At 31.0% G+C, this 15,091-nt stretch overlaps 1 protein-coding gene across 1 annotated transcript; it reads right to left on the bottom strand.

Moving 5' to 3' along the window:
• Positions 1 to 2,805: 2,805 nt before the first annotated feature.
• On the bottom strand, positions 2,806 to 5,286 carry LOC111302558 (protein AAL-toxin resistant 7-like). The gene is made up of 2 exons (XM_022898416.2): positions 3,616 to 5,286; positions 2,806 to 3,059 (listed from the first exon to the last, which is right to left on the bottom strand). Exons 1-2 carry the CDS (start codon positions 4,680 to 4,682, stop codon positions 3,011 to 3,013), a joined length of 1,116 nt encoding a protein of 371 aa, XP_022754151.1. The 5' UTR covers positions 4,683 to 5,286; the 3' UTR covers positions 2,806 to 3,010.
• Between the last annotated feature and the right edge of the window lie 9,805 nt (positions 5,287 to 15,091).

Here is a 15,091-nt window from a genome sequence, read left to right on the forward strand (position 1 = left end):
TAGCAAGAAGAAAATTATATGTCTTCCTTTTGAATCATATTTGTCTTCTTTTTGAATCATATTTGTCTATAGCAATATTTATATATCTGCAATATTATATCAAATATAAATAAATTATGTCTTTTTTAAAAAAATAAAAAAATTATACACTATTGAAAACAAATTAAATAATAAAAAAATATTAACATACTCTCACTTTTATAATATTGACTGAATTACTATACAATATATGAAAAATATTAGTAGATATACGAAAAAAATAACAAACAAATTAAAAAAATATTATTTTTCATAAGAACGAAATTGTAAAAACAACAATATATATTTTAGAAGAAAAGTTATGAACAAAAAAATAAATTACAATATTAATAGAATATACCTTAAAAAAATTGCAAACTGAAAAAATAAAAAACTGATATAATACATTAAATTTATAGTTTTAAATTTGTAGAAGAATTCTTTAGTAGCAATTAGGATTAAATAAATAATTTTTAAATTAATTTTTAAAAATTTAAAATAGATATAATAAGTGATAAAAATGAAATCAAATTTTTATATATATTTAAAATATAAATTTGATAATTAGAATTGAGGTGGATCTAATCTTTTTAATGATCTTATTATTTAAATATTTAATATGAAAAATTGTTTGAACTTTTAATGTCTTACGTAAAATTATTTGAATTTTTAATCATAAATTTTTAAAATGATAATTTTTATTTATTCAAATTAAGATAAAAAATAATGTCAAAAGATGAATAAATTTAATCCTTATATTTGTAAACATGTTTGAAAGATTTTAATAATTAAGTAATTTCTTAAATAAGATTCTTTTTGGTAAACAATTAAAATTATTTTTTAAGAAGATAAAATCCATATTTCATATTTTTCGTTTTAAAAAATATAATTCTAAATTGATTTTATTTTCAATTATAATTTTAATAATTTTGATATTTAAATAAATTTAAAATCATTTAATTTGTAATTAAAAGAAATTATCTTACTCTTTTAAAAATTATACTATATATCATTCAAAAGAATTATTCAGATAAATGTTCATATGATAAATATATTTATTATGTTATAATATAATATAATATGATATGATATAATATAATATATATATATATATATATATATGATTTGAACAATGACAGGTATATCTTTTTATCAAAATTCAGTTTTTTTTTTAACTTTAATTAGTAAGAATATTTTTTAGCTTGTAACTTAACTTTAATTCATAAAATTATTTTTTAAAAAAATAATATTTGATAATTTTAAAATTTAAATTTGGACATTCATAATATTTTTGTTTTTAAGCTGTTACCTATATATATATATATATATATATATAAACTTTTCGAATATTCAGTACTGGTTAGTAACATTTTCTAGGCCAAATAGTTAAATTTTCATTAATTAGTTTGTACATTTGGTAGATGGGGCATCTTGACCATTTGGTCTTCAAAAAATATAAATTTAAAGATTGTGAATCAGCTGAGTTAGGCAATTTGTGACTGGATTCATTCAACCGTGAGTGATTGAAGAATATTACTTGCAAAAGGACGACATAAAAACTTTTTGGAGTAACTTTTACTGGGCAATGAATGATATGATGATGATGATGTTTTCTTCTTCGATATGTCAAACGTAGATGCGAGTCCATCAGAGATTTGTTTCAAACCCATGATTGAAATCAGACCAGTGTGAAGAACATGGGGATGCTTTCACATTGGAGTCATGGTCCTTCTCTTTCTTTGTTAATGTTATTGGGGGAATCATAGGAATAAATAATAAGACATATACATGAACTGACCTGGCAATTTGGCAATAAATAATAATAGCTTAGTACTATGTATCCTGCAGGCTTTGACGCTTGCCCCTTTGCATGGCTGCTTTTCGACATTTGGACCGCCTCCGCATCTGTCCCATTCCCATCCTTTTTATTTTCTCCTTATATTTACTTTTTTTTTCCTGGATAAAGGTTACAAATTTGCTAGTGTTCAAGATGCATCTAGAAAATAATTATAGTGACTCGATGCGGTGTTGCTGACTAAAAAGCTTGTTTTTAGTTCTGGGTTTTGTTTATGACTTATAGAAAATTGGGTTTGATTAGATTTCTTACATATAGTTGATCTCAAGAAAAGGGAGAATATTACCAAAGATTAATATGAAGGGGAGGAAAGCCTAATGCTACGTTTTCCTTTTAAAGATGATGATTTGTGAAGGTTGTCATTGAGAAGATGAATCCTCAATGAAGATCGAGGGGATAACCGTAATAGGAGCTTCACTCAACTTGTGAAGGCCACACTATTTGTTCAATATTCAAAAATCTTACTTGCTTGAAGTGCACGTTGTGATTTTACTTTGTTAACATGTGTGAGACAAATGCCAACGAAACACAATGAAAGTTTCCCGATTTAAAAAGTATTGTTCTCTTAAAAATGTATTTAAAACCATTTTTCTATATTTTCTCAGCTAATATTTTTTATAGAAACATGAATCCTTGAGTATCTATAGAATTTTTTTACCAAATATTTTCTTATGATATTTTTATTTATAGTAGTATTTTTTACCAGTATTTAATAATTATATAAAAATCAAAATATATCATTAAGAATTTAATTTTATTAGAAATATAAAATGTAATGACAATAAAGATAAATAAAATGAATCATTTTCAAACTTCAACATTTACAATTATCAAATAGTAAAATTATATTCAACCCTTACTTTTGAGCAACATACCAAATAGTTTCTATGATACAAATTCAGTACTTAATTTTTTAATTTATCAAACACCATTTGAACTACTGCATTACATTCTTTCCTTAGAATTTTTTCCCTCAATGGCCTGCCACCTTTCACATATTTGCAAGCCTTATTAGATTAAAAGATTTCTAAGTAGTACAGTATAGGAAAAGTAGGAGAGAAAGGGGCTTAAAATGAAAACAAAAGGGAGATATGCGATGCCAAAGATTTTATTAATTAAAAACATAATCAATCCATGTCAAGCCAGCCACTCCCCGTCCATTCCTTCAATTTCTCCAATGTCCATGCTGTGAATCACAACAACACAAGACAAAAAATCAGAAGGGAAAAAAGAAAGTGAACTCGTAATATAAAATCTCGACAACTTTTATACGGCAGTGGAATTGATAAACGCTTTTGTTTGTACGCATTAGACCCCATTATCGGAATTGAAAACTCTGCTAGATTGGTCAAAGTGACCCAACTTCTATAAGAAAAACCCCATATCCCAAACTTATATGGGCCTCTTTCTTGGGCTGTTTAACATTGAGTTTGGGTGAGGATATAGGTGGCATCTATTGGATCGAGCCTTATAACAGAAAATGAGGTAAATTAACTCTTTTCGTGGTCAGAAATTGTAACCTTGCCTATGAATCCGATTTAGCGAATTACAAGTAACTTTAGTCTTTCTATTCAATCCAATTGAACTCTGATGGATTTGCCAAAATATTTTGATTTTTTATATAGTAGTTAAATTGATGATCAATATTATACTAAATTTCCAAGGTATGAATGGACATGACATCGGAAATATTCCTAATTGACATTTTCTGATCTTTTTATTTTGAAATTTTGGATTCTTACCAAGGTAGGGCAGGATCCTGGAAGTAGTCATCAGGGCAAACATCATTGAAATGTTGCTGCAAGCAGCTGTCATTTGCATTCAACCAGGCAGGAAATTCCATGACTTGATCAAATGGTTGGTACCCATCATCTTCAACTTTCACTTCAGGCCCAAGTTCCATAGTCTTCAAGAACTTGAACCACCATGCTGATGTTACCAAATTCATAGCGTCATTCCACTCCATTTGATGCTGCTCTCCTAATGATCTGATCTCTGCCATTTCCTCATCACCCATACCGTGATGCAAACCTCCCCCACAGTAGGATTCAGTTAAATCAGCCATAGCTGTAGGCCCCACTTCAGGTGCTAGTGCAACTGAAGGAACTTCTTCAGTTACAACGGATAGAGTCGGGGAAGATGACGATGATGGAGATGAGGATGAGTAGATTGATGGGTTGTTGCTGTTGTAGCAAAGGTTGCCGTCTATGTTGTTGAAATCATGTAAGTTTAGGTTTAGACCTATGGTTTGGTTTGGTAGAGTGAAGTTCAAAGCGTCTGTGGCAGGTCGAAGAGGAAACGGAGAAGCAGGCCAGGAACAAGGATTTGGATGAGGAGGGTAATTATGTTGAGAGAAAGAGGAATACGAAAATTTGTCTAAATTATAAGAAGAGAAGTTGTTTGTGCTTGACGGGTATATTCTAGGATTTCTCCCAGACTTTATCTTTGATTCTTGTTCAAAAGGTGGTGGAGATGAAAGATGAGAGGGCTGTGATAATTGCTGTTGTTGTAGCTCTTCTTGTTGTTGCCGTTGCTGTTGTTGTTGTCGTTTTTGCACATTGGCTTGTTTCATGGCAGCTCTGTGGAACTTGAGGGCAGTTATAATTTCTCTCCTAGCCTCAGCCATGTTAAGCAGCCTTTCTTGGTAAGGCCTGCTGGTGTGAAATCTCCTCCTAACCTGTTTCTTATGTGGTTGAGGTGGTTGTGGTTGCTGCGTCTGTGGTGTTTCACTAAAACCTTCACCATATTTACTCAAATTTTGGCCATTAAAACCGTCAGCATCAACAGATTCAGGGTCTTTGGGGTTCATGGGGTCTTCGGTTTTGGAAGAGGTCAGTTGTTTAACAGGGCTAGGGATATAAGCACTAGAGAGACGAGGCTTTTCTTTGAGTATACCAATTTTATCAATTTCCTTTCCTTTTGTATCTCACTTTTTTTTTTCAACTTAGGACTGAATAGATAGAAAGTTGGTTGGAAGAATCATAGTTTTTTCTCTCAAATATTCTGAAAAACAAAGTACAAAACGCAGAGAGAGGAGCAGATACTGATCCGGATGAGACCGGAGGGCCTCAAAGGGGTGTCATAAATACTAGCTGGGGACTGTCTAGGATTGTTAAAATTTTTTGGATTTTTCCTTGTTTTGGCAATCAACATTTGTTACCATTTTATTACATGCTTTAAATGGGCAGTTAGGAGTTCTCCTTTACTGAACTGGCCTGTTCTTTCATGTACATTTACGAAAAGTTTGCCTCCCTTTTGGTGGGAAAAAAGTTTGCCTCCTTCCTTCGATCATTTCACCTCCAAGCAAAAAGCAACCAAATATTGAATACCCCATCGGGTGACTAATCTGTCAATTGCCATAAAGATGTGAAGGGTAGCTTCATTTAGTGCAATGACCTTGTACAATCTACTTTCATAGCACACTTGCAAAAAAAAATTGAAGATTACATCAAGTGTTACTGGTAACAATTTGCAATTTATCCAATTAAACAGTTGAACAATAGATTAAATTATTGAAGTTATCCGGACAAATTTCAGTGGCTTTTATTGAGACAAATATAGGAGACAGCTTCACTGAATCTTTATAGCAATTTTTGTAACTATTTCATGCTGGAATGATCAATCACTGGATGATACAAAACAAAAAAAAAAATTTGTGATGATGAACTTAAATATATCACAGTACATATATATTTATATATATATATATATATATATATATCACAGTGGAGTATTTGGTTCTTGTTTCCCATTATGTCAAAGGGGACAGCCACTGACTCGTAGGTAGGATTTAGCAAGATGAAAAAGAGATAGGAATTCCTAGGTGAATTGAGAAGCTGGCAATTGGATTGATGTTTAGCCGGTAATTTATTGATTTTTACTGGTGGTAAGTAACTCAGAACCTGAGGACAATTTAGGGAAACGACTGAATAGATGGGTTATTCTGGTATCTTGTCTGCAAGTACGATGGGACCAGGCTATGAGAAACATCGGCGAAAGCCTAATACAAGGTGCTGACAGACGAATCTCCATTACTGTTGTTACCTACCCTTTTATATCTGGAAAAGAAGGGAAATATTCCAATATTGCTGTTTAAATCAAATTGTTGGACATGATTTGAGTGTGTTTATGAAACAGAGAACTTGGACCTTTTGTAAAGGTATTCTACAGCAAGTTAGAGACAGGAATGCTTCGTACCATCCTCATTTTTTTCCCCTGTAAGAAGTATTCCTCAGTCTTGCTGCTGCCATAATTTTCACTAAACCTCTTTTTTTATTCTTCGACTTTCTTACTCGAATTGGAGATGGCAGAGCCAGAGGCATGGCTCCTGCGGCTTTTATCAGAGGTTTCAGGCACCAATAAAAGTGAAAATAAAGCGTAGAGAAGAGATATTATGACTGCTGTCAATAATAGTAACAAAAACAAATCAGCTGCTGCAATACATTTAAGAAAATGTGAAATCTAGACAGTTATGTTTAGCATTACCACTTTATTTTATAATCAAATTTGTAACTGACACTTTTTGTTCATGGATGTAAAATGTTGTTCATATAGGGAGCAAATGTAGCCTTGTCTGTTTAGAAAGAATTATATATGAAGCTTCAAAGCAATCAGGGAAATAAAAAGTTTTGCAAAAAAGATTGTGTTCAATTTGAATCGGTTGAACTATACATATCTCAAGATATCAGAAAAACCATTCTAAAGTCCAGTGCTTACCTCATCATTATAGCCTAACAATGGAAGCATTGAAAACCATCTGATCTGCTTACCTTTCAACACACAAGTAATTTCTCCCTAGTACTTTTTTTGGCACTGAAATGATGCATGCTAATGATTGTTGGAAATTCACGGCTGTTACAAAAGATAGCTACCTACTTATAAAGTAAATTAACATTTTGGCCAAGTTAATTTCACATGTTTATACTAGGACTTATAAAACAAGACCCTAAATTTTTTTGAGGGCAGCATGTACACTTATCCTTTATTATTTGGACACTCCAAATTGGCACTTTTAGTATAAACCATGATAAGTTTAGAATATTTTAAAATTTTTGTAGCACGCATGTCACAAATTTTATCAATAATAAGAAAAAGGGTTGGTTTTAAATTGGATAATTGTCACAAATGCGTCTTTTTTTATCAGCAAAATATATCTTTTGTGTTAAAAATATGAAGTCGTGACAATTCGCATCAGAATATATCTAACTCTTCACTGATGTGAAAATCTCATGAGAAATACCAGGATTGAGGTAGGCCCGAACCAAGATGGATGTAATTGTATATATTGAATAATTGTATATACCAAGATGGAGCAAATGTAGCCTTGTCTGTACATCTTAAGTCACGAATTTTACATCGGTCTTGAACATATAAATTATGGGTCTTCTTTCACCTCGCCACTTAAGATGTACAGCAAATACATAACCATTGAACTAAGAAGAACTTGTGATCAAAAAATTAGCTAACTGACTATAGATGCATTAGGACTGATCTTGACTTGTATGTTCAATCTTCCCAATAGGTTATCAAACATGAAACCTAATTATTATGTACAGTAAACATATAATACATTTATTTTCGCTGTTAAATGGGATTATCAGTTAATGACAGCTACTTAAGAGTGGTGTTTCATTGTAAGAAAATGGGGTTTTTTTCCCCTTTATTGCTGAATGACAGAATGATCTTTTAGTCTTCCGATTCTTGGCTTAGTGGCAAATAAATCTTAAGGAAGCTATTAGAGTTTGATTTTGAACCAAGCCACCCCTTCCCCTTTCCATGTAATACGGCGTTACCTCCTTTGAAACGAAAAAAAAAAAAAGGAAAAAAAAAACTGAATGATCTTTTAACATCTTGGAACAAAATTAACATTACTCAACAATGTCTTAACCCAAAAGTAAACTGACAGAACTACATAGTACATACACAACAACAATTAATAAACAAATTAAGCTGAGTGGCCAAACTGAAAATGGAATGGAGTAAACACACAACAGAAACAAACATGTGAGGCATACTTACAAATTACATCTTAACAGACAGAAATAATAGCTATAAAATTTTAGAATAGAAACAGAATAAAAAAAATATAGAAGAAAAATGAACAAAAATATTAATCAGATGCACGAAAGAGAGAGAGAGAGAGAGACAGAGAAGCTTAGGCCTGTTCGTGTGAAGGGGATAAAGATGCAAATGGAAATAGTACATGGCTTTGAAGAGGGTTTCTTATTTTCTGATGAGAAAAAACCAGCTTCCACCAATCCCTTCACCCCGCAGATATTGCTGCTCAGATGAAAAAGATTGCTTTCAACGAATAACATTTACACAGCACCACACCACCACCCCTACCATCCATCCCCGTATGCTTCCGTTTCTTTCTCTTTCTCTCTCTCTGTGCCTTTAGATTCCATTCACACCAGTGCCCCTGTAAATTTCTTATGTCTTTATCCCTTTTATCCTTTTACAACAAAACAGCTCTCCCACGGTAGCACCCGCACAAATTCGGGGATGAAAGTATCTTGAGCAGAAATATTTATTCCCACATTCTTTTTTTTTTTTTTTGGGGGCTCAGTTGAGAGCTGTGGCCATGCAGCAACTATGTCAGCGATACTGTCTCTCTCTCTGATCGTACTACTATAGTAATTCTTTGGGCCCCTTTAATTAAGTTCCTTAATAAATGTATGCTAATTTCCCAAGTCAATAATGCGTGGTTATTAGGAATGTATACGAATGGAATATTAACGATCGAATTAATATTAGTGATTTGTTTATTTAATTTTAAAATTATTTAGATTTTATTTTTATTTCATAAAAAAATTATTTTATTCAATTAAACAATAAAATATTCATATTTGATTTATATTCAGTTTAATTAAATTAAATAAATTTATTTATAAAAATTAAATGAATATATTTTCTAATATATATAAATGAATATATTTATAAATAATAAATAAATCATAATCAATTAAATTTAAATAAATAAATTCTAAACGAAAATAACCTAATCCAAACAAATTTTAAAATAAAATTAAAATAAAAGATAAAAATATATTTTTATTTTTATTTTTTATTATTATTATTATTATTATTATAAAACAATAAACAAACCTTTAAAAAAAGTGCTAAATGAAATTTAAATGAATTTGAATCAAACAAACTTTTATTTGTATTTTATTCATTTAATAAATATATTTAAAATTATTATTTAAAATTATTTATTTAAATTTAATAAATAAATATAAACAAAAATCAAACGTACTTACAAACAATTCATAAAGTCTTTGTTCGGTACACCCCTAATCCCCACGGTCTCTCATGCATTGCCATCTGTATCACCATTTCAGCCTTAACAATTGTCTCTGGATTTCTCTTTGTAACGGGCGGAATTGCTTTGCATGAAAGTTAAGCACCTGAACGAACTGAATCAGCTAGAGAAATTTTTATAGGATTGAATTTAAAACATGCTAAACTTTACTATCACGTCAAAAATCAATTACCCATTTTTCATTAAATTAAATTCACGAGTACTTGGTTTGTTCTCAAAGTGACATGCATGAATGTTACATAAAACTTGTACTATTAATTGGTAAAATAAGTTGCTAAATTTGTGATAGTATGGCCTATAGTTACTCAAATTAATATTGCAGTGAATGTTATTACATAAAAACTTGAAATTGGTACAAGGGTTTAGATTATTATATCCCAAAGTGGCCGGAAACCATTCCAAAATGAAGATAGCTTGGAATGGCATGGAGAATGGTCAGCAGCAGACTGTTGAGTGAGAACAATAGATAAACTTTTACAACAGCTACTACTACTTTGAATTCTTGATATATGGATGGACTCGGGAGGCTGCTGGTTTGGCATTTTATTTTTAGGCGATTGCATGAGCAGAGGTTTTCTTTTTTTCCTTTTTCTCTTACTCTGATACTAAAGGTGGAATTTATTATCCAATTGCCTAAGAATGGGGTGGGACCGCCTGCATGGAGTGACGGACATGTTGTGACGGGTATAATCAAACGGTAATTTTCCACTGAGGGAGTGGGGAACATTGCTGACAAAGGTGCCACGCGGTCAGGGCTTTGAGGGTCCAATCAGAGGCAGGTTTCCACGTGGGAATGCACTCGGAAGGGACAACCTATACTTGGCAGCTGGCCAGCGCCGAAAAAACCTGCAGCACCTCCCCTTTCCCCCCTCGTTCAATTGCCCGTTTCACTATCCTGTTCACAGTTCACTACCGTAAACTCATGTACTTTTTATCTTCATTTACTTCATGAACATAATTTTGTTATTTATTCATCCAAAAATCCAGAGAAGAAAGCTGTTAATAGAGCATTATTTTGATCCATCTAAAATGAACATATTGTTGCTAAAGCAATTAAGAAAACCATTTGTTAAGTAAAACAATGGGAAAAAGAGAACTCCAATAAACAACAAATGACTGCAAACCTGATCACCAAGTCATGACATAACCCACCATACTTGACCCGTTGTAATTCCAAAACTGTTTTGTTTGAAAAAGTCTGCGTACCCATCTTCAAACTATCCCACAATTTTCTTTTTTTTTTTAATTTTTCTGTTATATATATGTAACTGAATTCACCACTTCGCATTTGAAATGGGATTGAAACTTGAAGAGTACGTGAAGCATTATCCTAGTTATTTTGGAGTTTTATCTCTTTGATCATATATTTGTATCTTAATTAGTTTCTTTAAGTTCCTTCCACAAACTGAATTCTATAAGCTGATCATACAGTATCCTGGCAAATTGTACAGTGGTCAGTGCCATTAGGAATGGCTTAAATCGAATTCCATTTTAAATTCGACTTTAGCTAGCATATCCTGCCACATCTCTCCCCCAACACATGCTGCTGATATTTCAGCGTTATTTAATAGCACCAGGTATATATATTTCCACTTGATATTGTGGTAGAATGAATTCTGTCACTTAATGAATTCAGGGGCGTCTTTTCTCAGATGATGCAGCCCTCACACTCTTTTTCCTCTCCATTTACCCTCCAAAGTGTATGGTCACTTTCCGCCATAACTGGGAGTGGGGGGGCGGTGGCGGTGGGACCATTTCAATTTTCAATCTGCCACCAACAACACAACAAAACTACACAACTCTTTTTCTAAAATCCGAGATGAGAGAGTAGCATCAAATTTTTTTATCCCTTTCTATCATTGCTTTAGTTATGGTTTTGAATGACAAGTTGTATCCAATAAAAACCCAGTATTACCAATCCAATTCTATGCCAAGGCACTGTCTCTCTGATTCTGAATATATAAAGGGCAAACGGATAACCACAACCACAAAAGAGAGCTGCAGTCCACGATCTCTTTTAATCTTATCATTTAGTTTTTTTTTTTTTTTTGTCACTCTTATTCTCACTCCATCTTTTGTGAAGACTACCGTAACTTAAACTTTACTGCTACAAATTTTTAGAGTAGAGAATATGCCACGGATCAGAATTTATACGGTTTGCTTGGTTACTGAGTTTATATAAACAGAGAAACATAGTCAAACTGTCAATACGCTTCATCTAAAATCATTATGAAAGGTAAAGGACCTTTTTTTTTTTCAAATTTGGGTTGATCTTTTTGATAAATGAATTGGGTATGGATTGGAAAAGGTTGCAGTGCATATAGGTAGAGATTAGTGAATTTTGCCAATAAAAGATGGCAGGGCTTCTCCCAAGGGCTTGGATTTAATTTTGGCTTGGAAACCATCGATCTCTCCAAATTCCAAAGACCCCAAAACAAAATAAAAAAATTGGAATCATCATCATCATCTCTTAATGTAACTTTCCGGCCTCAATGCCAGCTTCTGACTTGTCTATAGAAGTTCTTTATTTATATCAACAACTTTGGGTTTCTTCATCAATTCACTCCGTTTAATCTTGGAAAAATTAACATTATATCTCCCATTAATTGGAGGCTACATAATTTTCTATTCTAATTAGTAAATCAAGATTCAAATGGATGCTTTTGCCTCAACCTCAGCATGCCAATTGGCCATCCTTGCTACGATTCCCAGGTCAGCCAGGACATCTATTTCTCAGTACAAAAGCTTCATTACAATTGTAATCGATTACCTCTTTTAAATTGGTGCAATGTGAATAACAAAAACGACTGAGCCGAATTTTTATTGCAGGGTGGTCCTGTATCCATTAAAGCTTATTCCAACGATTCAATTCTCAAAGGAGACAAACAAGTTTTGCTAATCGATCTATCTGCTTCAGGACTGCAATTTCATGCTCTCTTGTAAGGAACTTAACTCTCGTAATCTTTTTGTTCTTACTAGACTTAAAGCATCATATATCTGTTTTTTTTTTTATTGGACCACATGAAATCTGTCTTTAAGCTCATCATCTTGATACATATTGGCTTTGGCTAGGCTCAACCTGAAACATTGAAATCCGTCCAAAACACCATTGCTAAGCAATTGTCAATTGATGTGAGCACTGTGACTCCTGAAACCAAATTTGCTGATCTGGGTGCTGATTTGGGTGCTGATTTCTTTGACACGGTACATCTCTTCAAGACAAAGCCATATTTGTTTTTGTTACAACTTTTTTTCAGTTTCTTGCATCATGTGCATATCCGCGTGTTTTCCTTACCAAAGAGGATTCCTCAAATTACTAATAACCTAAATTACATTATGAATATGCGTTCATTTTCTATACACCTTAAGCTTTTCTTTATTTTATCAGAAAATTAAAATGTAAATGATAAATCAAATAAATAAAAGAAAAGAAAAGAAATTGAGTATCTCTCTTCTTTTTTTAAGTTTTAATTTTTAATTATCTCAAATTGAATTAAACAGAAAAGAAAAGAAAGGATTAAAATTTTTTAAATATAAAATAATTTTTATATCTTTATTATATTTTATCATTTTTTAAAATATTATTATAATATTCAAATTTAATCATTAATGTTAACCGTTGATGTTTCCTTTAAATCTTTTGCAAGTAATTTGTCAATTATTTTTTTTGTGAATAACTTTGAATTTTATATATTTTTTATTTATGCATAGGTCTTAATTTTTTTTTTATTTTGTCATTACTTTATAAATTTAGCTGACTTGATTTTCTCATTTTTGATGGTAAATTGTGTAGACTATTATAACTACAAAGACATTCTCTTACCTGCAAAATAGAGGAAACACTACAATTGCTGCAGGGATGTTATTATTGTAAGCTATAAAATAAAATAAGATTTTACTACATTGTTTAAACATTTAAAATTATTTTTAAAAATAAATAAATTTTATCTTAAAATTATATAAATTTGTAAATACTTAAAAATGATTACACAATATGAAGATGATGCATATTGACGAAATTTAATTTGAAGTTATTTTGAAGTGATGAAACTTTTAGTTTTTATTTTAATATTTTGTTAGTGTATTTAATATTATATTTATAATATCTTTTGCATATTTTATTCTTTTTCAAATATTATTTTTCATATTTTTTAAATTTGTTAATTTTTTATAAAAAAATTTAATTTTATGATGATTTGATATCTAAATTATCTTATATGTATTACATATATATAACATATAAGTGATTAAATAGTATTAATTTATATATCTACGTACATTTAAATAATTAAAATTAATTTGTATAACACACGAGTAATAAATTAGTTATTTTATTAATTAAAAAGGTTAGGATAAAATGTTCATTTTTTAAATTAATGATCTTGAGTTGAATTATACTTAAAATTTAAGTAGCTAGATGGAATTTACTTTATTATTGTCATTAGAATTAGAGGTGATCAATGTTGTTAATGAAGCCGAAGCTGCTTCCCCGGAAAATAAAGCCATTGGAACCAGAGAGTGAAAGTTGAGAAAATTGGTTCTTTGAGGATAACTTGTAAGAGTGGAAAATTGATGTTGTGATATTCTGCGGAGAAAGCAAGCTTAGTTACGCGCCTGAGATTTAAGAGGCAGCTAACGCCATCGTGTACTCTGTAGGAGGTTTGACAGAACAGTTTGTCACTAGAGAGGAAAATTAGAATTGGCCCATTGGGCTGACTGTAGAAAACGTGGCAAACTAGAAACACATGCTGATAGTTAACCCCACGATTCAGGGTTAGAGACGTAGGCTTCAAATGGCCCATTGGGGCGAATATCGGCTCGGCTAATTTAGGCTTGGATTGTGAAGTTTAATGCCCTTCAGAATCCAAAACTTATAATCTCCAACTTGGCCCACTTTTAACAAGTAATTGGCATATTCCTAGTCCCACTCTAGCTCTAGTTTTAGTGCCATCGTTTTGTTTTTAAGTGAATAATTTTTTTTATTTGAAGTTATCAGGGGATTGAATTCTGAATTCTTATTATTAAAGGTAAAAGTGCAACCATATTGATAGGAGATGCAAATACTTGACCTAGGGTGCACCTCTGAGTATCTAATCCTTGCAAATGCACTCTTAGAGCCGCTTTTACACAGGACTGTTAAAGGTTATTTCTCACTGAAACTAGGGATATCAATGTTAGTACGGAAACTTAATTGTTTACCCTAATAAAAAAGAAAATGAATATTAGAATATAAAATAAAAATATATATGATTTTAAATTTTTATTAGATATGAAAATAAAGACAGATGATACTTATCCTTTACCCATATCTTACATATATGTTTATATATATTTAATAAAAAATTTTATTAAATAATATAAATTATTATTTTAGATTAATTAAAATTAATAATTTTTATTGAAAAGATATATATTAATATATATCTATAAAAAATTAATTAAATATACGAGATAAAAATAAAAAAGCTAAATATATATATATATATATTTTTTTTTTCAAAAGCTATGAATATGAGAATTATCTATTTCAATTAAATACACGTAATGAGGAAAGAAATAAATTTAAAATACCCATTGGATTTGAATACAAAAATGTGTATAATATAAAAATCCCAAAATAAAGATGAAAAATGCTCTAACCCCCCCCCCCCCCCCATACTCTTTCCGTTGTCATCCCTGACAGAAACTTTTCTATTCAAATACTTTGCTCATTTTGAGATAAATAATGTAGCTTAAGTTAAGGAAACTATTATACTTTATGAATTACTCGTAACAGTGCTGTGCTAATTAGCTCTTTTATAAAATTGAAAATAAGTGCTTTGAAGTTGGACTTACTCACAAAGTGAAAGTTACCGACCAAGCTTAGTAAGTAATCAGAAAAAGTAATGAACTTG

This window comes from Durio zibethinus, chromosome 13 (genome assembly GCF_047325235.1).
Source record: "Durio zibethinus cultivar Kanyao isolate XHJ-2024 chromosome 13, ASM4732523v1, whole genome shotgun sequence".
NCBI classification, from domain to species: domain Eukaryota; kingdom Viridiplantae; phylum Streptophyta; class Magnoliopsida; order Malvales; family Malvaceae; genus Durio; species Durio zibethinus.

Excerpts from the sequence above, each read along its gene's own strand:
- LOC111302558 (XM_022898416.2), bottom strand. The coding sequence starts at position 4,682 with ATGAACCCCAAAGACCCTGAATCTGTTGATGCTGACGGTTTTAATGGC. Across the intron at positions 3,060-3,615 it reads CAGGATCCTGCCCTACCTTG|CATGGACATTGGAGAAATTG; the intron begins GTAAGAATCCAA and ends TGTGATTCACAG.